At 50.1% G+C, this 25,008-nt stretch overlaps 3 protein-coding genes across 3 annotated transcripts in view; 1 reads left to right on the top strand and 2 right to left on the bottom strand.

Moving 5' to 3' along the window:
• The window catches only part of ORAI2 (ORAI calcium release-activated calcium modulator 2), a 204,060-nt gene that overhangs the window by 62,340 nt on the left and 116,712 nt on the right, over positions 1-25,008 (bottom strand). The gene's annotated exons all lie outside the window — the stretch shown is intronic.
• Positions 370-5,560, top strand: UPK3B (uroplakin 3B). Its single transcript, XM_053557507.1, has 6 exons — positions 370-851; positions 1,018-1,167; positions 1,466-1,691; positions 2,782-2,861; positions 3,678-3,807; positions 4,228-5,560. The coding sequence occupies exons 1-6, from the start codon at positions 767-769 to the stop codon at positions 4,385-4,387; spliced, it is 831 nt and encodes a 276-aa protein (XP_053413482.1). The 5' UTR covers positions 370-766; the 3' UTR covers positions 4,388-5,560.
• LRWD1 (leucine rich repeats and WD repeat domain containing 1) overlaps positions 23,401-25,008 on the bottom strand; it is a 92,765-nt gene continuing 91,157 nt past the window's right edge. Inside the window, exon 16 of the transcript XR_008373433.1 lies at positions 23,401-23,418. The gene's annotated coding sequence lies outside the window, so the exon portion shown is untranslated. The remainder of the gene's footprint in view (positions 23,419-25,008) is intronic.

The raw sequence follows: 25,008 nt of genomic DNA, 5'->3' as shown, positions 1-25,008 counted from the left end.
GCAGGGAGGTAGGGAATGACTGTCGGGCGCAGTGATACATTTTGGGAGCATGAAAAAATTGGTTTAGTGGTGGTGGTTGCATGATGTGAATATACTAAAAGCCACTAAGCTGTGAGTTTTATGGTGTGTGAGTTTTACCTTAAAAGTCTACATAGACTAGTGAGAACCAATGGGCCTTGTGTAGGTGGAAGGCTTGTCACTCTTCAAGGGTTCTGCAGTGCTTTCTCTGAGTCTGAGAGTTCCTCCTTTGGAGAAGGGAGCAGGCTGTGGGCTGGGAGGCTGTGGCTTCGTGGGGGCAGGGCCAGCAGGACTGGAGCAAGGCAGGGTGGGGCTCCCCACCTCTGGGTAGGATAGGAGGGAGGCTCTTGGCATCAGTGGCCAGGAATCTCAGGCATGCAGCCCTGAGCTCATGTTTCCAGAGATTGTGCCTCCTCCCCAGGACTGTGAGGCTAGGTGAACCCCAATCCAGACGCTGGACCCTGGGGTGGCCTGGGTGGGCAACTGGGAGTCCAGTGGCCCTTCTCCCTTAGCCTAGTGGTGGGTCCAGGAACTGGCCTGCCCCACTCCAGAGCCCACCCAGCTCCCTGCCTGTGATGGGCTGCACTGCTGGGAGGGTGAGGGGAGCATTTACATTTACAGGTCTTTCCAGCCTGGGGCCTGCCCTATAGCCTGAATAACCAGCTCCTCCAGGCCTGGTGTGCTGGGGGTGGGGTGCAGCCTGAGACAGCAGACCAGCCCCTGACCACTGGGGGTACAGACTGGTGGCATGGGACTCCCCCAGAGGCAGCTTCTCCCAGGGCTGCTGTTCCTCCTCATGGTACTGAGCTGGCTCCAGCCTAGCCTGAGCCTAGGTGAGTAGGGGTTCTGGGACGGATGCTCCTGGCCAGACCCAAGGGGCTGGGGCACCTGCTGCAGTAGGTAGTGGCCTACCCCTCCGCGATTGTGGGAGGCAGCCCCAGGGGGCTCATACCCATCTCCAATGTCCCCACTGCTCACCTTTGTGCCCCATGCCCACAGAGCTGATCCCCTACACGCCACAGATAACAGCCTGGGACCTGGAAGGGAAGGTCACAGCTACCACCTTTACCCTGGAGCAGCCTCGCTGTGTCCTCGATGGGCGTGCTGGCACTGGAGACACTGTCTGGCTGGTGGTGGCCCACAGCAATGGTAAGAGGCTGCTGTAGGGCTCAGTGAGGATGGGGGCTGAGGGGTGCAGTGCCCCAGGAGTTCGTCACTAGCACCTGAAATTTTGGGACCTGCTGGGGGCCACTGGGAGTGTGGGTGTGGATTTGATTCTAATCCAAAGAGACTCTTAGAGGGTGACAAAGTCTGATTTGGAGATCCCAAAGGAGGAAGTGGTGTTGGGGGGGCTCAAGGCTGGAAGGGTGGGTGAACACAGGCCCTGGGTCAGCATGACAAAGTCCATCTCTGCCCTCACACCCTGATCTGCCCTACTGTCCTACAGCCTCCAGGGGCTTCCAGAACCCACAGACCTTGGCCGAGATCCCAGCCTTCCCACAGTTGCTGACTGATGGCTATTATATGACGCTGCCCCTCTTCCTAGACCAGCTGCCCTGTGAGGACCCTGTGGGGGACAGTGGAGGCACCCCCGTGCTGCGGGTGGGCAATGACCATGGCTGCCACCAGCAGCTCTACTGCAATGCCCCCCTTCCCAGCCCTGGACCTTACCGGTGGGTTGTCTCCCCAGGGCCCTGGGAGTGGGCTGTGCATCAGGGAGGGGTTTCTGGCACCTGGGATAACCTCCCTAGCATCTTCCCAGGGACAATGGAACAAGCTTGGGCCCTCTCCTCTGCAGAGTGGACAACAGCCCAGGCTTGAGGAGGTGGGCACCAGGAAAGGTGGGGACTTAGTCAAGGTGTGAGGAGGCTTCAGGGCTGCCATCAGGGCAGGAAATGGCCTGAGGGCTGAGCTGAGACCCACTCCAGGGGATGTGAGGTGAAGAGAGCAGGAGAAAACTGAGGCACAGAGTGCCAAGTGGCCTGTTAATGTCCCAGTAGAGACAGAAGGGGAAGACCGATATCTCCTTAGAGTCCAGATCAGGTGTTCTCAGGGGGACAGGGCCTAAGGGGATAGGAATGCAGGGTAGGTATTGTTGGACTGCCTCGGTCCCCCAGCCTCCCTCTCCCCTCTCACCCACTCTTCACATCCCTCTGGCCTCCTCTGCTGCACCCTGGCTTGGCTCCAGCCCTACCCTGCCCTGTCCACAGCACCAGTACCAGCCTGCTGTGTCTCTCACTATGCTCAGACTTCCCAGAGCTCCCACCTCCCACACTCTTGGTGCCTGGGTCCTGCCTCCCAGTAACAGAGCACTCCCCCTCCCCGCCTCCCACCTGTGAGCCTTTTGCCCAGTGCCTGCCCCTGTCAGGGGCCCTCACTCCTTATTCTGAGGTTTCACAGATCCCTCTTGTCCAGCACTACCCATCTGGACGGCCCGGAAACCCCTTCCCCATGTGCCCTGCAGGGCCACCTTACCCTATTCATTGTGTATATGACATTTAGTAACAGGGGCCACTGAACCAGTGTGCCTGACCCAGATCGAGTTTCTAGAGGGGATAGCCTGGGTACTGGGGCCACAGGCGCAGGTCATATGGCTGGAGAGGTCTCAGGGGATTCTCAGAGCAGGGCCTAGTCATGGCAGTTCTCAATGAGTGGTGCACTTCCCAGAGGAGCTGCCTGGGGCCAGGCCACCTAGGGGTGCCCTGCCTGGGGCATTTGAGCCTCTGAGTCTCATTAGCTTCTCCCACTGCTTCCTGTCCCCAGTGTGAAGTTCCTCCTGATGGATGACAGGGGCTCACCCAAGGCCCAGACCAGGTGGTCAGACCACATTACTCTCCACCAAGGTAGTGATGGATGGGGAGGGGCACCCTGGCTTCCACTGTCTGTGGAATCACCCACCTCTCCAGGCTAGAACCCCTCTACAAAGCTGTGATGCTTTGCCGGCCCTCCCCGGACAGTGTCCTTGTCCGGCCCAAGCTAAGCACTGGTTCACCCCCATCACCAGAGGCACCAACTCTTCCTATCCCCGGTGTGCCAAACTTCAAGTGCCTAAGCCCCGCCCAGTCACGGGCTGAAACATGTGGTCCTTCTATAGGGGGCCAGGCATGTACCAGCCCCTGATGGGTGGGAGGAGAATGGTGTAGAATCCCAAGTCCGGGTCTGGGCTAGCGGGTGGGACTGTGGTTCCTGGGAGGTTTCTCTGAGCAAAGCCCAAGAGGTGTGAGTCACCAGGCTAAGGAAACCACACATTTCAAGGCCTGAGTGTCAGGTGGGGGTTGTGTGGGAGATAGACCAGGGGCGTGGGGTGGGCGTCTTGTCATCTGAAGGCCTTGACTACCAGGTTCCAGGGCACGTGGCAGTGCCCTGGTAAATCTTAAGGCCTGTAGCACCCTGCCTGCTATGTCCTGGCAGTGGGTAGGTGGGGCTCGTGATTAGAAAGAACTTAGAAGGTGAGAACAGGGGCTGTAGCCAAGGGTGGTACCGTCTGGCAGAGCATAGATGCTGTGCCATCCTGACTGAGAGGAACACAGTGGGTTCATGGGGCTTTGTGGGGGCATCAGTCAACCAGATCTTGAGGTATGAGCATGGGTGGGGATGGTGGGAGGTGATAGCCAACCTTGGCTCTTGAGGCAGCCTCCCAGCAGCCACTGTATGTGCAGGGAAGGACCCAGGCTCCATTGACACATGGCCAGGGCGGCGAAGTGGTGGCATGATCGTCATCACCTCCATCCTCTCTTCTCTGGCTGGTCTCCTGCTCTTGGCCTTCTTGGCAGCCTCTACTGTGCGCTTGTGAGTGTGACACTCCCAAGGGCCCCTCACCAACCCAAGACTCCTTTCCTCTCCCAGGCCCCAGCCCTCCACTCACACTGTGGACAGTGCAGGGAATTCCCACCCAGGGTATCTCTCCCCTTGGGATCAGTGAGGTGGTCCTACAGCCCCTCTGAGGGCAAGTTGGGGGAGGAGCTGCCTCAATCCAGCCTGTCCCTCTATGTGTCCCCAGCCAGGGCCCTTCTCTTCCTGGACCTTGACTTGTCCCTGTGGACCCTCTGGCAAGTTAGCTACCTGATGCCAAGGTAGTTAGGGTGGCCACCTGGAGGAGGTGGGCCTCCAGCTAGTTCTAGAAGGAAGGCAGAATCAGAGGCTGCAGGTGAGGGAGTTGGGAAGGAAAGTAGGCCCTGACATATGCTTTCTCTTCCTCTCCCTGTCCAGCTCCAACTTGTGGTGGCCTGAGGAGGCCCCTGAGCAGCTGCGGATTGGCTCCTTCACGGGGAAGCGCTACATGACCCACCACATCCCACCCAGTGAGGCTGCCACACTGCCTGTGGGCTGTGAGCCTGGCCTGGACCCCCTCCCCAGCCTCAGCCCCTAGTCTGGCCTGTGAGGCTGAGGCCTGGGGCAGCAGGCAGGGAGCCAGTGCCCATGTTCCCTTGGGACACCAGTGCTGCCCTGTCCTGCCTGGAACTGTCCTACCCATCCTTAGTACCCCTGATCTGGCTTTGCATTTCTCTCCCTCTCCAGCATGTCTTAAGGTACATTTAGGAGAGTTTAGGGGAGGGAACCATGGTCAAGCTGGACGGCCACCGCCACCTCCATCCTCATCTCTGCTCTGACCTCCTATGACTTGCTCTGCTGGGTGCCAGGGCCTAGGCTAGTCACAGGCATATGAGGCCTGTGCCAACATCTGTCTCTCTGTTGCACCCATCAGCAACAGAGGCATCTTTACTGTCCCAGGGCTCAGGCCCTTATGAAGGAGACTTGCCTGCAGGAAAGTCAGACAGTGCAGATGCACATCACGACCATCTGGCTACCGATTCTGGCCGCCACCTCCAAACCCCTTGCCACACGGATGGCTCACACACTTATTCACTTCCATCACAAGCATTTATTGAGCACATGCTGTGTGCCATAGTGTTAGATATGAGGCTTTGAGCACAGCAAATCCTGACCTTGGGGAGCTCACTACTCTGGACCTCAAATGACGACATACACAGATGTTACCTGGTACTGTTGGGGGGCTGTCACCTCAATGTGCTCTTTGGGGTCCCCCATTCTCCTTACCCCCCATCGGGGAGAACACTCTCTAGACTCCTGAGCGTCCGTCGGTCCGCAAGGCCGGTGGTTCCCGCTGTCGCCACATGGGGGCGCTGGGATACCGCAGTCAAGCAGCCGGATGCCCCACGCGCGTGCGTACTCTTATTCCTGGTCCCTCTACCCGCCGGCGATCTGAAGTCGGGAGCCTGCGACCCTCTGCCAGGGTTGCAGGGTATCAGGACTCCAGACCGCCTGGAGATACGCTCCGGCCTGAAAGCCAACTGTGTGCTGACCCATCAATACAACTTCAGTGATGGAGAAACTGAGGCTCAGTGAATTGCCGGCCGCACTCTGTCCATTGCTACCACACCCCGTCCCCGTCCCCCCGGGATGTCCTCCCAGATCCTCTGGCCTGACCACACTCCCAGCATGCAGGCCCTGCCCGTGGGGGCACCCGGTGGTGGCCCTTGGGCTGTAGCCCTCTTTAAAGGTGAATAAAGATGGTTTGGCTTCTCCACGATGGCCAGAGTGGTGACTGCACCGGCACAGGAGCATTGCTGATATCCGGGAGCCCGGCAGTCCTGCTCAGCCTCTGCCCCAGCTCTGAAGCTGCCCTGAGCCTGTCCCTTGATTGCTGTCCCTGCTATGCTTTGGGGTGCCCCCATCACCTAAAGGCACCAGAGAAACCCACTTATGTGTATGTGTCCCAGGGCCAGGAAGCCCAGGACCAACTGACCAACACAGTGTGTGTGGATTCAGCAGTGCTTTCTCCCAGGCAAACGCTTTACTTACTTTTTTTTGAGACAGAGTCTCACTTTGTCACTCTTGGTAGAGGGTGGTGGTGTCACAGTTCACAACAACCTCTAGCTCTTAGGCTAAAGCGATTCTCTTGCCTCAGCTTCCCAAGTAGCTGGGACTACAGGTGCCCACCACAAAGCCCGGCTGTACTTTTCTTGTAGTTGTCATTGTTGTCTGGCAGGCTGGGGCTGGGTTCCAACCCACCAGCCCTGATGTATGTGGCTAGCGCCCTGACTGCTGAGCTATAGGCATTGAGCCAAATGAGTTACTTTCAAGCCCTTTAATTTCTCTTCCCTGGGGTCTTCGCCCCTGTCTGTCTGCACCTTACCACCCAAAAGACCTCTTCCAGGTATAGACAGAAGCAAATTAAGTCATATGCCCTGGTGTCCGAGGTAACGTTTGTGCAGCCACTTCTTTTTTTTTTGAGACAGAGCCTCAAGCTGTCACCCTGGGTAGAGTGCCGTAGCACCACAGCTCACAGTAACTTCCAACTCCCGGGCTAAAGCGATTCTCTTGCCTCAGCCTCCCAATTAGCTGGGACTATAGGTGCCTGCCACAATTCTTGGCTATTTTTTGGTTGTAGTTGTCATTGTTGTTTAGTAGGCTTGAGCTGGACTCGAATCCGCCAGCTCTGGTGTATGTGGCTGGTGCCTTAGCCGCTTGAGCTACAGGCGACGAGGCTGTGCAGCCACTTTTAAATTCCACTTCTCTGGAACCCAGGTCCTTCTTTGTCTCTTGGAATTGGAAGAGTGTTAAATCCCCACCCTCATTTGCTACCCCAAGCAGGGCCTTCTCACATTATCTTGTCAATACCCCAGACATCCTGCTAGGGGTCTGGCCTTGGAGGGGTGTGGCAGGGAGGAGGAAGGGCTGCTGGTATTTGGTGAATGCAAAGGTGAATGAATCCTCTCAGAGACCAAGGATCAGCTAGGAGCCGGCATTGCTACAGACCTGGGGCCTTTCTAAGCACATTCTTAGTGCCAGAATCCATGCTGATCCCAGGCACGGCCCTGGTGGCTTCCCAAACATGCCTGTGGCCGTCCCTCCCATTTGTACAGCCTCATGAATTCCCTGGAGAGCTACTATCACCCACTAGGGCTGCCTAGGGCTTGACCTTGGAAATCCTCCAAATAGACTTGGCAACTCTGTGAAGTAAAGACTGAATCATAGCCCAAGGGCCAGGGGAGCCCAAGGGAGGCTCCTGGCTCCAACTAAGGATCACAGGGTCTTCCTAAGGGTGATTTCCAAGCTAAAACTGGAAGGGCAAATGGAAGTTAATAGAGGAGGAAAGAAGGAGAGAGGAGAGGGAGCTCCTCAGAGAGACCAGGTGTATTACCAAACCTGCAAAAGGTTCTGCTCTGGGTCTGATTGCTCACCACGTAGAAAACCAATTACTGAGATGATAAGGATTGCCCAGGAAGAAAGAGAATTTATTATGGAAGATGTCAGCCAGGAGATAGAAGAACTGCCTCAAATCTGTCTCCTCAACTGAGGATAAGAGTTTTGATAATGGCTTCAAGAAGATGGCCAAATGCATTGGGAAGTTTGTGTTGAAATCAAGGCTTGCAGGATGTCTAATTTAGAAGTCACAACTTAGTGATGGATGGTGAGTCTCAGTGTTGTTATCCTGGGAAGAATCTGCCTATTCTGGGAACAAATCAAAAGGTAAAAAGGGTAGCTAAACAGAAAGATTATAACGTTCTGGTTATCTAGCCCCACTGGTCTGGGAATCCAAAATGTAAGAAAGCTGCAGGGAGAATATACATGGGGTGAGTGGCTTTGTGTTTGTTCATAGACTTGACTACAACTCTTCCCCTTTTCGTCTTCACTCAATCTTGGGGAATCAGGGCTTTAATCTATCTGGCTGCCTCCTGCTGAGACAGGGCACATTTGGGGTATGACAAGTGAAAGTGCTTAGCCTGCTATTGAAAGTATCCACAAGGCTCAGCACCTGTAGCTCAGTGGCTAGGGAGCCAGTCACATAAACCGGGGCTGGCGGGTTCGAAACCAGCCCAGGCCTGCCAAACAACAATGACAACTACAACAACAAAAAAAAATAACTGGGCATTGCAGCGGGCGCCTGTAGTCCCAGCTACTTGGGAGGCTGAGGCAAGAGAATTGCTTAAGCCCAAGAGGTTGAGGTTGCTGTGAGCTGTGATGCCACAGCACTCCACTGAGGGTGACATAGTGAGACTCTGTCTCAAAAAAAAAGAAAGTACTCATGAGTCTTAAGTTGATGATTAGATGTGTCCAATGTCATTACTTGAGTGCTTTTATATATTGCTTTATAGCGACACTTTAACTCACATTTGATTAATGTATTTTCTTTTCTTTTTTTTTTTTTTTTAATTTGGCCGGGGCTGAGTTTGAACCCACCACCTCCGGCATATGGGACCGGCGCCCTACCCGCTGAGCCACAGGCGCCGCCCATGATTAATGTATTTTATTTTTTTTTTTTTTATTTTTTTTATTTTTATTTTTTATTGTTGGGGATTCATTGAGGATACAATAAGCCAGGTTACACTGATTGCAATTGTTAGGTAAAGTCCCTCTTGCAATCATGTCTTGCCCCCATAAAGTGTGACACACACCAAGGCCCCACCCACCTCCCTCCTTCCCTCTTTCTGTTTCCCCCCCCATAACCATAATTGTCATCAATTGTCCTCATATCAAAATTGAGTACATAGGATTCATGCTGCTCCATTCTTGTGATGCTTTACTAAGAATAATATCTTCCACGTCCATCCAGGTTAATACGAAGGATGTAAAGTCTCCATTTTTTTTAATGGCTGAATAGTATTCCATGGTATACATATACCACAGCTTGTTAATCCATTCCTGGGTTGGTGGGCATTTAGGCTGTTTCCACATTTTGGCGACTGTAAATTGAGCTGCAATAAACAGTCTAGTACAAGTGTCCTTATGATAAAAGGATTTCTTTCCTTCTGGGTAGATGCCCAGTAATGGGATTGCAGGATCAAATGGGAGGTCTAGCTTGAGTGCTTTGAGGATTCTCCATACTTCCTTCCAGAAAGGTTGTACTAGTTTGCAGTCCCACCAGCAGTGTAAAAGTGTTCCCTTCTCTCCACATCCACGCCAGCATCTGCAGTTTTGAGATTTTGTGATGTGGGCCATTCTCACTGGGGTTAGATGATATCTCAGGGTTGTTTTGATTTGCATTTCTCTAATATATAGAGATGATGAACATTTTTTCATGTGTTTGTTAGCCATTCGTCTGTCGTCTTTAGAGAAAGTTCTATTCATGTCTCTTGCCCATTGATATAAGGGATTGTTGGCTTTTTTCATGTGGATTAATTTGAGTTCTCTATAGATCCTAGTTATCAAGCCTTTGTCTGATTGAAAATATGCAAATATCCTTTCCCATTGTGTAGGTTGTCTCTTTGCTTTGGTTATTGTCTCCTTAGCTGTACAGAAGCTTTTCAGTTTAATGAAGTCCCATTTGTTTATTTTTGTTGTTGTTGCAATTGCCATGGCAGTCCTCTTCATGAAGTCTTTCCCCAGGCCAATATCTTCCAGTGTTTTTCCTCTGCTTTCTTGGAGGATTTTTATTGTTTCATGCCTTAAATTTAAGTCCTTTATCCATCTTGAATCAATTTTTGTGAGTGGGGAAAGGTGTGGGTCCAGTTTCAGTCTTTTACATGTAGACATCCAGTTCTCCCAACACCATTTATTGAATAGGGAGTCTTTCCCCCAAGGTATGTTCTTGTTAGGTTTATCAAAGATTAGGTGGTTGTAAGATGTTAGTTTCATTTCTTGGTTTTCCATTCGATTCCAAGTGTCTATGTCTCTGTTTTTGTGCCAGTACCATGCTGTCTTGAGCACTATGGCTTTGTAGTATAGACTAAAATCTGGTATGCTGATGCCCCCAGCTTTATTTTTATTACAGAGAACTGCCTTAGCTATACGGGGTTTTTTCCAGTTCCATACAAAACGCAGAATCATTTTTTCCAAATCTTGAAAGTATGATGTTGGTATTTTGATAGGAATGGCATTGAATAGGTAGATTGCTTTGGGAAGTATGGACATTTTAACAATGTTGATTCTTCCCATCCATGAGCATGGTATGTTCTTCCATTTGTTAATATCCTCTGCTATTTCCTTTCTGAGGATTTCATAGTTTTCTTTATAGAGGTCCTTCACCTCCTTCGTTAGGTATATTCCTAGGTATTTCATTTTCTTTGAGACTATGGTGAAGGGAGGTGTGTCCTTAATTAGCTTCTCATCTTGACTGTTATTGGTGTACACAAAGGCTACTGACTTGTGGACATTGATTTTATATCCTGAAACATTACTGTATTTTTTGATGACTTCTACGAGTCTTGTGGTTGAGTCTTTGGGGTTCTCTAAGTATAAGATCATGTCGTCAGCAAAGAGGGAGAGTTTGACCTCCTCTGCTCCCATTTGGATTCCCTTTATTTCCTTGTCTTGCCTAATTGTATTGGCTAGAACTTCCAGCACTATGTTGAATAGTAAAGGTGACAGAGGACAACCTTGTCTGGTTCCAGTTCTAAGAGGAAAAGCTTTCAGTTTTACTCCATTCAGTAAAATATTGGCTGTGGGTTTGTCATAGATAGCTTCAATCAGTTTTAGAAATGTGCCACCTATGCCTATACTCTTCAGAGTTCTAATTAGAAAAGGATGCTGGATTTTATCAAATGCTTTTTCTGCATCTATTGAGAGGATCATGTGATCTTTATTTTTGCCTCTGTTAATATGGTGGATAACGTTTATAGACTTGCGTATGTTAAACCAGCCTTGCATCCCTGATTAATGTATTTTCTATGAGGTAAATTAGAAAAGTAATTTGTAAAAGAGAGAAATCAAATTTTATTTTCTTTTTTTCTTTTTTTTTTTTTTTTTGCAGTTTTTGGCAGGGGCTGGGCTTGAACCTGCCATACCCAGTATATGGGACTGGCGCCCTACTCCTTGAGCCACAGGCACCGCCCTTTTCTTTCTTTTTTTTTTTTTTTTTGAGACAGAGTCTCACTATGTTGCCCTAGGTAGAGTGCGATGGCATCACAGCTCACAGCAACCTCAAACTCTTGGGCTTAAGCGATTCTCTTGCCTCAGCCTCCCAAGTAGCTGGGACTACAGGCGCCCACCACACCAAGTGGCTATTTTTTGGTTGGAGTTGTCATTGTTGTTTAGCAAGCCTGGTCAGGCTTGAACCCACTAGCCTCAGTGTATGTGGCTGGCACTCACCCTACTCACTGAGCTAGGGTGCTGAGCCAGGAGAGACCAAATTTTAAGATCCCAGAAATATCAGAGCCAATTCTCTGAGGAATCAAGATATTCCTGAGAACCAATATCCCAGCCCTGGTCCATCCTCTCCAACATATTGCAACCAAGAAGCCTGCAGTATGATTTTTTTTTTTTTTTTTTTTTTTTGCAGTTTTTGGCCAGGGCTGTGTTTGAACCCACCACCTCCGGCATATGAGGCCGGCGCCCTACTCCTTTGAGCCACAGGCGCCGCCCCCAGCAGTATGATTTTATCAGTACATAGTTTTACTTCTGCTGAAGTATTATATGCATGTAGCATGAGGAATTAGCTATAATGCAAACACCCCCTTGTCCTGCTAAGATATAATCAAGAGCTATGCAAGAATGACTTCATCTAAAGAGTTAAAGATTTTGCTGGACAGCTATTGTAGCTGCAGTTTCATTAGCACTTATCCTCAAGGTATAGCTAGCTCGTGAAGCATGTGTTGTCAATCAGCCGCTACCCACCAGGGTAGGAAGGTATCCCCAAAGAAATATCCATCCCCACCCAGGATCCCTCCCAGGGGATACTGTCCTGGTGTAGCCTGGTGTTCCCAGATGGAAACTCCATCCAAAATACCCCTAGTTACCCATGAAAACAATTTTATGGAACTGTCCTTTTGGTGTCTGAGTTCTTATGTGCAGAGAAAGGAGTAATAGAATAGCTTGGCCATCATCTCCCTCTTTAATGCTTGCATGGTCTCAAGGCTGTCTTTCTTTTTAACATGCAGAAACACATGTGTCTGGAGCACAAGTCATAATCATAAGCCTGAGAAGCTGGCAAAGCTGTTTCTTCTAACCGAGGGTCTGTGGTGGCCAAATCATAGCCCCCTAAGGGAGATCATCCCCAGGAGTCTAGGCAAGATCTGTAACATTTTGGCTAAGGTGGAGGTGGGGTATCTAATCCAGATCCCTATTAGGGGAATATACTCATTTACCATCAAATTCTGGGGGTTTGTAGGGACTGGATGTTCCCATGAGGAGGCCAAGAAGAAACATGGGGAGTTTTGAGTCCCAGTCTTGACCAAGTGAGTCTCAGCAGTATTCAACTCTTCTGGGATTTTGAACATTTTCTTTTTTCTTTTTCTGAGACAGAGCCTGAAGCTGTTGCCCTGGGTAGAGTGCTGTGGAATCACAGCTCACAGCAACCTCCAACTCCCGGGCTCAAGTGAGTCTCCTGTCTCTGCCTCCCAAGTAGCTGGGACTACAGGCACCCACCACAATGCCCGGCTATTTTTTGGTTGCAGCCATCATTGTTGTTTGGTGGGCCCGGGCTGGATTCGAACCAGGTGTATGTGGCTGGCACTTTAGCCATTTGAGCCACAGGCACCGAGCCATTTTCAAAGGTACATTTTGGGACATCAGAAAAGTTGTACACCAATTGAATGAGGAGATAATGATGATTTAGGACTGATTGAAGTTTAGAGTGGGATATATAACATTTGGGTAGATCAACCGAGGAAGCAAGAGTCTGAGAGATTCAAATTAATGAATTATCCTTTCTAGCAAAGAAGGACAGGACTGACAGAACAATTAAAGTTCCAAGTTCAGGGTTTCAATATATCCTACCTGCTAGTGGGCTTAGCCTGAAATAATAATGCAAGATCACTTTGGGGTTCACCAGTCTAATCTGACTTCATTTTGTCTCCCAGCTTTAAGGAGCGGTTTCCTTTTTTTTTGAGACAGAGTCTCATGGAGTTGCCTGGGTAGAGTGCTCTGGCATCATCATAGCTCATAGCAACCTCAAACGCTTGGGCTCAAGTGATCCCTTTGCCTCAGCCTCCTGAGTAGCTGGGACTACAGGTGTGCTCCACCATCCCAGCTACTTTGTCTATTTTTAGTAGAGATGAGGGTCTCACTCTTGCTCAGGCTGGTCTCAAACTCTTGAGCTCAAGCAATCCTCCTGCCTCAGCCTCTCAGAGTGCTAGGACGATGTGCCACCATGCCTAACTAGTTTTTCTATTTTTTCAGAGATGGGGGGTCTCACTCTTGGTCAGGCTGGTCTTGAACTCCTGAGCTCAAGTGATCCACGCGCCTCAGTGTCCCAAAGTTCTAGGATTATAGGTGTGAGCCAGCACACTTTGTTTGTTTGAGACAGAATCTCCCTTGATTGCCCTTGGTAGACTGCTGTGGTGTCTTAGCTCACAGCAACCTCAAACTCTTGGGTTCAAGTGATCCTCTTACCTCAGCCTCCCAAGTAGCTAGGACTACAGGCACCCGCCACAATGCCCAGTTATTTTTTTTTTTTTGGTTTTTGGCCGGGGCTGGGTTTGAACCCGCCACCTCCAGCATATGGGACCGGCGCCCTACTCTTTGAGCCACAGGCACCGCCCAGTGCCCAGTTATTTTTTAGAGACGGGGTCTCTCTCTGGCTCAGGCTGGTCTCAAACCTGTGGACTCAGGCAATCCACCCGCCTCAGCCTCCCAAGTGCTGGTATTACAGGCATGAGCCACTATGCCTGGCGCTTTTTTGTTTGTAAGCCAATTTTGATCATTATATTTAGAGAATTCCCCCCTGCCTTTTTTTTTTTTTTTAGCTTTTTCTAAATCCTTTTCACAATAACCAAAGAGAGGGTATCAAAGTCAATTGTCAATTCATTTGCTAGGCTGTTTTCTTGGACACCAAGTCTATCATAGTATTTTTTTTTTTTTGGATATATGAGTATGTATCTTTTGATGTCATAAGCAGTACGTGATGGCTACCTCCTCAAGCAGAAAAGCTGCTTTTAATAATTCAAAAATCTATGGCCCATACTTAACCTCCTTATTTTCAGAGGTAAGGTACCCTTTCTTCTTTTAAATAGTTTCATGTACATGTATGCAACCATAAAAGCATACTTGGAATCAGTATAAATACGGATACACTATTTTTCCTGTGATTATAGGGCTCTAGTCAGTGGAATCCATTCGGCCTTCTGGGCAGATGTTCCGGGGGCTGGACCTTGTGTCTCCATTACCTGTTGGTTGGAAACCATGCTACCCAGGTTTTCACTGTTCCATAGAGCTGCTTCTATCCATAAATCTACTCCTCTGGGTCTGGCAAGGGCTTATCAGTCAAATCTGGGCAACTAGAACATACTTGGTATGAATCAGGTCCACATGGGCCCTTCCAGGTCATCCAGGCAGAATCTGAAAGATAGTCAAGGGAGCAAGCAGAGCCACTTGCAAAGCACAAGCATGTTCTAGAGGAAACCCAGCATGTATTTGAATATTCTGGAAGGTCACTTCAGCTGTGATTTACTTTATAATTTTAATTTAAATTTTTAAAATTTAAAAATTAAATTTATTTTATTTATTTATTTATTTTGAAATAGAGTCTCACTCTGTCACCCAGGCTAGAGTGGCATGGTGTCAGGCTGGCTCACAGCAACCTCCAACTCTTGGGCTCAAGTGATCCTCCCACCTCAGCCTCCCAAGAAGCTGGGACTATAGACCCACCACAATGTCTGGCTATTTTTCCTACTTTTAGTACAGATGGATTCTTGCTCTTACTCAGGCTGGTCTTGAACTCCTGAGCTCAAGCAATCCACCCACCTTGGCCTCCCAGAGTGTTAGGATTACCAGCAGGAGCCAAGCCTGAAGTTTAGAGAGAAGATTTCTACCCAACAATGAGAGAATGCACTTGGGCATGTGAAAAAAGCTGTGTGCAAGGAAAGAATTTCTGCTAACACAATCCAAAGGAGGAGAAAATCGTTTTGAGAGGGTTCTCTGGACACTCTGGTCACCAGCATTGAATCCTTAGTAAGCTTGGCCAATTTAAAATTTAATACTAACCGTGCCAGTATGGATCAGGAAATCAATTGATTTTTTCTTCCCACCTTTTTTTTTTTACCAGGGGCTCCTGGTAGAAGAGGTCAATCATGGATCTGTAATTTCCACAAATCTTGGAGAGCTGTAGGGCCCCATATCTTTTTTTTAGCTCACAGCAACCTCAAACTCTTGGGCTTAAGCAATTCTCTTGCCTCAGCCTCCCAAGTAGCTGGGACTAAAGGTGCCCCCCACAACACCCAGCTATTTTTTTTGTTGCAGCTGGCCTGGGCCCTTGGCATATGTGGCTGGCGCCGAAACCACTGTGCTACGGACACTGAGCCGTCCTGTCTTATTTCTTGAACCTTGTTCAGGCTTTTAGTTTTGGGAACATCCCTTTGGGACCAGGATATAATCTTGGGAGCATTGACTCTTAATCATCTGTATTGTCTGGATTCCAGTTGGGGTCACGAACTCCAGTCCTCACCTGGTCATCTGGGTCTTCCGCATACAGTCAGTCAACTTCCTTTAGAGTCTTCTCCAAGACAACGTGACATTCCTGCAAGGTTATAAAAATGTTGAGCAGGGGCTCCGCACCTGTAGCTCAGCGTCTAGGGCTCCAGCCACATACACTGGAGCTGGAGGGTTCGAATCCAGCCCAGTCCTGCCAAACAACAATGACAACTACAACCAAAAAATAGCCAGGTGTTGTGGCAGGCGCCTGTAAGTCCCAGCTACTTGGGAGGCTGAGTCAAGAGAATTGCTTAAGCCCCAAAAATATAATCCATGAATAGTATTATAGTTTAAGGATCCCTTAGGGCCTATGTTTCCCCAGGCTGAGGCGAGAGAATTGCTTAAGCCCAAGAGTTTGAGGTTGCTGTAGCTGTGACGTCACGGCACTCTACTGAGGGCAACATAGTGAAACTGTCTCAAAAAAAAAAAAAAAGTAGGGCGATGTCTGTGGCTCACCGGGGTAGGGCGCCAGCTCCATACACCGGAGGTGGCGGGTTCAAACACGGCCCTGGCCAAAAACTGCAAAAAAACAAAAAAAAAGTAGAAAGTTTAGCTAAACAGAAAGATTATAATGTTCTGGTCATGTAGCCTTACTGGCTTGGGAATCCAAAATGTAAGAAGGCTACAGGGAGAACATATATGCAGGGGATTGCTTTGTGTTTGTTCATGGACTTGACTACAACTCCCCCCTTTTTTTGTTCACTTGGTCTTGGGGAATCAGGGCTTTAATCTATCTGGCTGCTTCCTGGTGAGATAGGGCACCATTGGAGCATGAGGAGTGAAAGTGTTGAGACTGCTGTTTAAAGTACTCCTGAGTCTTTTTTTTTTTTGAGACGGAGTCTCACTCTGGCACCCTTATTAGAGTGCCGTGGCATTATAGCTCACAGCAACCTAAGTTCTTGGGCTCAAGTGATCCTCTTGCCTCAGTTTTTCTATTTTTAGTGGAGAAGTTGTTTTGCTATTACTCAGGCTGGTGCTCATGAGTCTTAAGTTGATGATTACATTTCTCCAACATCATTATTTCAGTGCTTTTGGGTGGCATGCTTGGTGACCAGGGGACTAGAAGGAACCAAGCCTGGACTAGGGCAGACAAAGCAGGTGGGAGAGGAAGGAGTGGATTCCAGAAATACTTAGGAAGTGGCCATAAGATTGGGAGATGAGGCAGAGGGAAGAGCTCACACCCAGCTTCTGCTGTGGGCCTGGGTGGAAATGTAAAATAGGGGTCCTCTGTGCTGTGAAAGTGCTCCAGCAGATCCCCTGGACACAGAGGTCCTAGGGAACATCATTTTAACAGCAGGTGTGTTCCGCAGAATGCTAACAGATTGTTAATATTTTACGATGCCTACCATCAGTAAGCTGGAGTCTTCTACCTGTGCAGTGTCTGATGGTGGCTTCTGCCCTGGGCTGTGATGGCCTCCATGCCAGGGTGTTACCACCCAGCACAGGCAAGGTCACGCTGGGTCCTGGGGAGCCATTCTAGGGTGTTTTGTGCCAGAGTCACACTCAGGAGGGTCATCGGTCAGACCCCAGCCCCGTGCAGGTCAGCTAGTGACAGCCCTCAGCACAGCTCCTGGTGAGAACCACATTGTGAAGTATCTTTCATTAAATGGAGTTTTAGGCTCGGCGCGCATAACTCAATGGTTAGGACAGTGGCCACATTCACCAGGGCTGGTGGGTTCAAACTAAACAACAATGACAACTACAACAACAACAAAAATAGCCAGGCATTGTGGCGGGCGCCTGTAGTCCCAGCTATTTGGGAGGCTGAGGCAAGAGAATCGCTTAAGCCCAAGAGTTTGAGGTTGCTGTGTGCTACTGAGGGTGACATAGTGAGACTCTGTCTCAAAAATAAATAAATAAGGGCGGCACCTGTGGCTCAGTGGGCAGGGCGCTGGCCCCATATACCCAGGGTGGCGGGTTCAAACCAGGCCCTGGCCGAACTGCAACAAAAAAATAGCCGGGCATTGTGGCGGGTGCCCGTAGTCCCAGCTACTTGGGAGGCTGAGGCAAGAGAATCACCTAAGCCCAACAGTTGGAGGTTGCTGTGAGCTGTGTGACGCCAAGGCATTCTACCACGGGCGATAAAGTGAAACTCTGTCTCTACAAAAATAAATAAATAAAGTTTAAAAACTTTTCCCAGGACTGTATTTGGGGAAGTGCCATGAAATCCATTGGCCCATAACATAATGGCTCAGTGGTTAAAAACAATTTCATTGTTAAAAAGGAAAAACAGCACCGCTGTGGGGGTGATGACTTGCAGATGATTCATGAGGCCAAAAATCAATGGAATCAGGATGGCAGCAGGTGCAAACAGGCAGGCGGGCAACACCCTCCCACGCTCTCACCTCCTGTGCTCATTTTACCTCCCTGGTGTCTCTGAACTACCATTTCTCTCCATCATACCCCCAATCCCTAGGATGACCCCTCTGGCCTCTCACTGGGACAACAGCAGCTGCTTCTCACTGGACTCCCCCTTCCATTCCTGACTCCCATCCAGAGGAACCAGGTTGTAAACCTGATTTTTTTTTTTTTTTTTGGCCGGGGCTAGGTTTGAACCCGCCACCTCCGGCATATGGGACCAGCACCCTACTCCTTGAGCCACAGGCGCACCCTGTAAACCTGATTTTGTCATATCTCTGCTCGCAACTCTTGGGGCCTTCATGCTGCAAGTGCCGAATCTAGATCCATCCCTGATTCGCCCGTTGCTCTCTGCACGGCAGCCACACAGACCTTGTTTAGTGCCTCCTGCTGCAGGAGACCATTTGCACTTGCTTTCCTCTGCGTGCAGAACACTCCACCTGGCTCCTCTCCTCTAGCTCCAGCATCTCTTCCTCAGGGAAGCCCTTCCTGGCCTCTCACCTCTCCTAGAGCTTGGTCCTTTCCCTTATGGCATGTTTTTCATGTTGTGATTAGACATTTAAAACTGTGAGCTTGGTCAGGCATAGCGGCTATGTCTGTAATCCTAGCACTCTGGGAGGCCAAGGTGGGATGATCGCTTGAGTTTAGGAGTGTGAGACCAGCCTGAGCAAGAGCGAGACCCCCATCACTACTATAATTTTAAAAATTAGCCTAGTGGTACATGCCTATGTCTCAGCACTCAGGAGGCTGAGGCAGGAGGATTGCTTGAGCTCAGGAGTTTGAGGTTCCTAGGAGCTAGGCTGAGGCCATGGCACTATAGCCCAGGCAACAGAGCAAGACTCTGTTTAAAACAAAAACAAGTCCCCCCAAAACTATGTAAATTCTAGGAAGGCAAGGACCACATCTGAATTGGCTCACCAGGATATCCCCTAGAGCTAGCACAGTACCTGGACCCCAGTAGGTGCGGGAGTGCAATCATAGCTCACTGCAGCCTCAAACTCCTGGTCTCAAGTGCCACAATCCTCCTACTTCTGTCTCTTGAGGATCTGGGGCTACAGGTATGGACCAACATACCCGGCTACGTTTTTTTCTATTTTTGTAGAGATGGGGTCTTGCTATGTTGCTCATGCTGGTCTCAAACTCCTGGCCTCAAGCAATCCTCCTGCCTTGGCCTCCCCAAGTGCTGGGATTACAGGCATGAACCACCATGCTTGACCTGAATGCCTTTTGTAAAAGGCAAATACACCTTCATACTTTTTTTTTTAATTTCAGTGGCATTGAGATATAATTCAGATACCATATGATATGCATATTTATTTATTTATTTATTTAGATACAGAGTCTTACTTTATCGCCCTTGGTAGAGTGCCGTGGCATCACAGCTCACAGCTACCTCCAACTCCTGGGCTTAGGCGATTCTCATGCCTCAGCTTCCCAAGTAGCTGGGACTACAGGCACTGGCCACAATGTCCAGCTATTTTTTTGTTGCAGTTTGGCTGGGGCTGGGTTTGAACCCACCACCCTCGGTATATGGGGCTGGCACCCTGCCCACTGAGCCACAGGCGCCACCCTGTTTATTTATTTTTTTGAGACAGAGTCTCACTATATCACCCTCGGTAGAGTGCTATGATAGCACAGCTCACAGCAACCTCCAACTCTTGGGCTTAAGCGATTCTCTTGCCTCAGCCTCCCAAGTAGATGAGATTACAGGCGCCTGCCACAATGCCTGGCTATTTTTTTGTTGTGGTCGTCATTATTGTTTAGCTGGCCCAGGCCGGGTTCGAATCTGCCAGCCTTGGTGTATGTGGCCAGTGCCATAACCACTGTGCTACAGGTGCCAAACCATTAGCAGGTCTTTGCTCTTCTATTGTTGCATTGACCAGGCGGGGAGGCATCCTGGCTGTGAGGAAGGCTAGGAAATTGTGCACTTGGCTGCTCCGGTGGGGGGAGGGAACTCAGGCCCCTGCCATGGGTGGGCTGTGTTCTGGGGTGCCCAGTCGTGTGGTTGTCAGGAAAGTAGCATCCCTACCACAGGAAGAGTGCAGAAGGAACTGGGCAGACAGAAAGAAGGGCCATCATCTGTCACCTCTGGGAGGCGCTGGCCACAGGCCCTGTGGAGGGTGAGCTTGGCACTGTGGCCACTGAGTGCCAGAACTTCCTTCGATGCTAGAGGCTCTTCAGGGCATTACCTGGGTTTGTGACTGTCTGGGCATTGGGGCCAGTGTGGGGCAGAGCAGGGATCAACCCTTGGACTCATCACTCCTGCCTGAGAGCCTCAGTTTTCCTGTCTATATAAGGGGACAGCAACTCCTGCCACACAGGGCTGCTGTTAGGCAGTGGGGTGGGGGTGAGGGGAAGATTTGCACATTTACATGCTTGCACATTTACATGTAATGAGTTTTCATTTTCCTTTGAGGTGCTTTTTTCTTTTTCTTTTTTTTTGAGACAGAGTCTCAAGTTGTCGCCCTGGGTAGAGTGCCATGGTGTCACAGCTCACAGCAACTTCAAACTCTTGGTCTTAAGTGATTCTCTTGCCTCAACCTCCCAAGTAGCTGGGACTACAGGCGCCCACCACATGCCTAGCTATTTTTTTGTTGCAGTTGTCATTGTTGTTTAGCTGGCCCAGGACGTGTTCAACACGCCAGCCATGGTCTATGCAGCCGGCACCCTACCCCCTGAGCTATAGGCACTGCCTTTGAGGTGCTTTTTTATAATTTAGATAAAGCTGTCACTTCAACCATGCATTGCTGCCACCTCAGAGGCCCCCACCTCTTCCCCCGGCTTGGGGACACAAGGTCATTTTGCAGCACTCAGCCCTCCCCTCTGACCTTAAGGGGTCACAGCTGAAGCACTGAGTGAGCATCTCCAGCCCTCGGCTATGCTGCTGGGCAGTGGGGCCCAGCTGGGCGCCTCCCTGGAGCCCCTCTTGTCCCTGCCTACAGGGTCCTGGGAAGCCACCCAGCCTGTGGCACTGCCTTCTCGGGAGGGGCTGGCAGGAAACAGAGCCAAGGGCCACGAGGGCCACACCTAACTATACACTCCGCAGCCGCCCCATGCCCTCCCCTGGAACACCCTCACTGAGGCTCCAAGGGCCCAACAGAGGGCTCAGATCCTGCCCCTGTTCTTAGCATCCTGCTCATTGGGACAGGGAGGTACAGCCACTGTCCCAGCCTGAATTATGTCCCCTCAAAACTCCTATGTCAAAGTTCTAACCCCAGAACCTTAGAATGTGACTGTTTGGAGACAGGGCCTTTGAAGAGGACACTGAGTTAAAACGAGGCCATCAGGGCCAGTGGCCTGCTGAACAGAGATCAGGACAGAGAGAGATCAGAGACATAGGGCCATGCATGCACAAAGACAAGGCCATGAGGAGAGGCGGCAAGAGCCTCTGCTTGGCCGTCTACAAGCCAAGCAGAGGAGAGACTCCTCAGGAGAAACCAGACTTGGGGTACCTTGATATGGGACTTCCCAGCCTCAGCCTAGGAGGACATAAATGTCTGTGGTTTTCTGCTGTGGAGGCAGCCAGAGCTAGCTAATGTACCCCCATGATGGCCGGGGATGGAGGATGAGTGTTCATAGATGTGAACACACGGAGCAGGTGTTAGTGATGGAGACTGCCATTAACGGAGAGCCAACAGGCAAACCAGAGGGCCAGAACATTCCAAGCAGAAGGAATCCTGTGTGTAAAGGCTGCAAGACAGGACGGGGCCTGGAGTGACAGCTGAGCAGATTGAAGCCTTCCAGGTGAACTTGGAGGAGTGCAGGCTGGAGCCTGCTGGCTCACTGTCCTGCCCTGGCATTGCCCCCACCCCTTCACCCTCCTTAACTGCTCCCACCCTGCATGGCTCCAACTCCTGTGGACAGAGCCCAGGGTCCTCCCTTTGCTTCATGTGCCGTGTGAGCCCCACCAGGCTCTCTGTCTCCCCTGACCTCAGTTTTCCCTTAGTAAAATTAGTGTTGAATCTAAACAACCTCTGAGCTCCCTTTGGGCTCACACTCTGATCTAGCCTCCTCAGAACCCCTCCCTGTGAGCCAAGCAGGCCTGGGTTGGCCATGGGGAAAGAATGTGTTGCCCTTAACAACCAATCTTCCTGCTGGCTTCTCCCCCTGAGAGACAGAGGAACTTCGCATTAGTCATGGTCCTCTCCCTCCTCCTGCCCCACCCTCCCTTCCCCAGCAGAGGTGGCCAAGAGGCCCCAAGAGAGTCAAGGGACCTTGGGGCTTAGATCATCAGATCTCTCTGGGTGCCTCTTCCATGGGGATTGGGGGCAGGGAGTTGGACAACACCAAGCATCTCAGTGACCTGGGGCTGGCGGGGTATGGAGCTGGGATTCAAGAGGATAAAGCTGGCCAGGCCATGGCTCACACCTGTAATCCTAACACTCTGGGAACCCTTCTCCTAGGATAGGACTTCTGAGCTATCAGGACCAGGAACATGGGAATAGGGAGGCTTCTGCTGGTCATTGCCCTGATGGCCAGACACACAGAGCAGAGCTGTGTTCGTAATATCTGTCAAAAATAACTACTGGAAGTATTGTGCTAGACCCCAGGCCCAGCACTGGGGATACATTGATGGAAGTAAACAAATCTGATTCCTGCCTTTGTGAGTTATAGTCCTATGGAGACAAGAGGTTTTGCCAAACAATGACAAACCACCCAGTGACTTAGAATCGTGATAGAATAAAACATACTATAAAGTTACAGCAATTAAAATAGTCTAATATTGGGCGGCGCCTGTGGCTCAAGGAGTAGGGCGCCAGTCCCATATGCCAGAGGTATAGGGTTCAAACCCAGCCCCGGCCAAAAAAAAAAAAAAAGAAAAAAAGTCTAATATTGTTGTTTGAATAGATAGATTGATCCAAGGCATATAACAGAAAGTCTAGAAGCTGACCCAGACACAAACACACCACACACATACACTCCTTAGGTGTGAATGTCTCTTGACTCTAGAGGTGTAAGATGCATTAGAGGCCTTCATTTTTCTAAACAGAAGCAAATCTTGGCCAGGTGAGGTGGCTCATGCCTGTAATTCTACTGGGAAGCCAAGATGTGAGGATTGCTTAAGCTCAGGAGTTGAAGACAGACCAGAGCAAAGTGAGACCCCCATCTCTACTAAAAATAGAAAAATTAACCAGGCTTTGTCTTGGGCACCTATAGTACCAGCTGAGGCAGAACGATCCCTTGAACCCAGGAGTTTGAGGTTGCTGTGAGCTAGGCAGATGCCATGGCACTCTAGTGTGGGGCAACAGAGTGAGACTGTGTTAATAATAATAATAATAGCAAGTAGAAGCCGCTCTTATTCCTAGTGCCCAGGCTCTCTGGGAAGTGGGCCCACTGTGAGCCACTTTGTGTGGCTTCTCTCACCTCCTCAGCTTGTGCCAAGCCCCCAGGGCTGATCTAGTCTAGGAAGGTTAGAGCAGGTAGAGGTGGGGTTGGCTCAGCGCTCGTAGAACAGTGGTTATGGCGCCAGCCACATACACCGAGGGTGGTGGGTTCGAACCCAGCCTGGGCCAGTTAAACAACTGCAACAAAAAAATAGCCGGGTGTTTTGGCAGGTGCTTGTAGTCCTAGCTACTTGGGAGGCTGAGGCAAGAGAATCGCTTAAGCCCAAGAGTTGAGGTTGCTGTGAGTTGTGACGCCACGGCACTCAACCAAGGGCAACATAGTGAGACTCTGTCTCAAAAAAATAATAATAAATAAATAAAATAGAGGTGGGGTCTCTGGTCTTGGGTCCACCCTGGCCCCCTGTCACACTCAGCATCTCTGCTGCACAGTGGCATTGCTGAGAGCTGCTCACTCTGCCTGTCTGAAAGGCTGGTGGCCATAGTCTCCCTGCAGACTAAGGACTCAGCCTGGGGTCCCTGCTCTGAGGACCTGCAGAGTCCAGGCTCCTCTGTCCGCATGTTATCCCCACCTTGGCCCTATGCTACAGGTGCAGAGACATGCAGGGCAATCCTCCAGGAGGGGGCAGGTCCTTCAGACTGGACTGTGTTTTTGCTTGTCTGTTGCCTGGCAACCACCTTCCCCCACAGATGTCACCTGAAGCAGCCCCAGGATGACAGGAGCAGAGGGCACTCCTGGATCCCTGTGGATCTGGGAAGGACCCCTCATACCTGCTCCTGGGGTAGGGAGAGCAGCAAACTTAGCCAGCTGGTGGCCCGAGCAGGCTGTGGTTGTGGACATCCTAGAACCTATGGCAGCTTGCCCAGATCAAGCTGGGAGGCGACACTGAGGATCCATAAGTCTGCAGGGTAGGATGAAAGTGGCATCTCAAATCATTAAGGAAAAGATGTTTTTTTTTTCAGTATTTTAGTATTTGAATAACTGGCTAACTTCAGAAAAATAACTCAATCTAGTATCATAGCAAAAATAAATTCTAAGAGGATTTTTAAGTTCATTCAATAAATATATATTGAGACCTACTCTGCTGCAGTCACAGGGCGGGTTTATAGGGGGCGCTGAGTTTCCTGTCATTGGACGGCTTGTGGGGTAGACAGATTGATGCGGTGCACAGGGTAGGGGGTTGATGATCAACCTGGGGAGCCCCAGGCTCTGTTCTGTGCCCACACTCAGGCCTGGAATCTGCATCTGTGAGTTTGCATCACTTGATTACTTCTTGTTCTTGGAAAAGGCCAGTCTTGGGGCTAAACCTGAAGCAGCAGCTGGAGTCCCAGGCAGAGGCAGGGAAACTTATGGAAAGGTGTCCACTGGGAGGCAGGAGTAGGGGAGCCCTGATTTATAGCATTTGCTGATTTCTGTGCTGAAATAGTCCCCTGTGGCCAACTGGAAGCTGTCAGATTGATGTCACTGGTGCTGAGCTAAGAAGAGAGGGTATAGCAGGCTCTCCTGAGCCAGGTCTGGGTGCTCCAGTTCATCTCTGCACTTGACCCCGCATCAGTGCTCTTCTCCCCTCCACCTCTTCCCAAAAAGGTGTTCTTTCAGGAGCCAGTCTCTGCTCAGCCTTGAGGAGTTTTAAGGTTTTTGTTTTTTTTTTATTGTTGGGGATTCATTGAGGATACAATAAGCCAGGTTACACTGATTGCAATTGTCAGGCAAAGTCCCTCTTGCAATCATATCTTGCCCCCATAAAGTGTGACACACACCAAGGCCCCACCCCTCTCCCTCCTTCCCTCTTTCTGCTTCCCCCCCCATAACCTTAATTGTCATTAATTGTCCTCATATCAAAATTGAGTACATAGGATTCATGCTGCTCCATTCTTGTGATGCTTTACTAAGAATAATGTCTTCCACGTCCATCCAGGT

Source organism: Nycticebus coucang, chromosome 12, assembly GCF_027406575.1.
Source record: "Nycticebus coucang isolate mNycCou1 chromosome 12, mNycCou1.pri, whole genome shotgun sequence".
In the NCBI taxonomy this organism is placed as follows: Eukaryota; Metazoa; Chordata; class Mammalia; order Primates; family Lorisidae; genus Nycticebus; species Nycticebus coucang.
The sequence above is the reverse complement of the archived record's forward strand: the minus strand, read 5'-3'. Positions and strand labels throughout refer to the sequence as shown.

What these genes read in the sequence shown, in the direction of transcription:
- UPK3B (XM_053557507.1), top strand. Translation starts at nt 767, where the DNA reads ATGGGACTCCCCCAGAGGCAGCTTCTCCCAGGGCTGCTGTTCCTCCTC. An exon ending in CCCAGCCCTGGACCTTACCG is followed by an intron (nt 1,692 to 2,781) that starts GTGGGTTGTCTC and finishes TCCTGTCCCCAG; the next exon opens with TGTGAAGTTCCTCCTGATGG. An exon ending in GCAGCCTCTACTGTGCGCTT is followed by an intron (nt 3,808 to 4,227) that starts GTGAGTGTGACA and finishes CTCCCTGTCCAG; the next exon opens with CTCCAACTTGTGGTGGCCTG.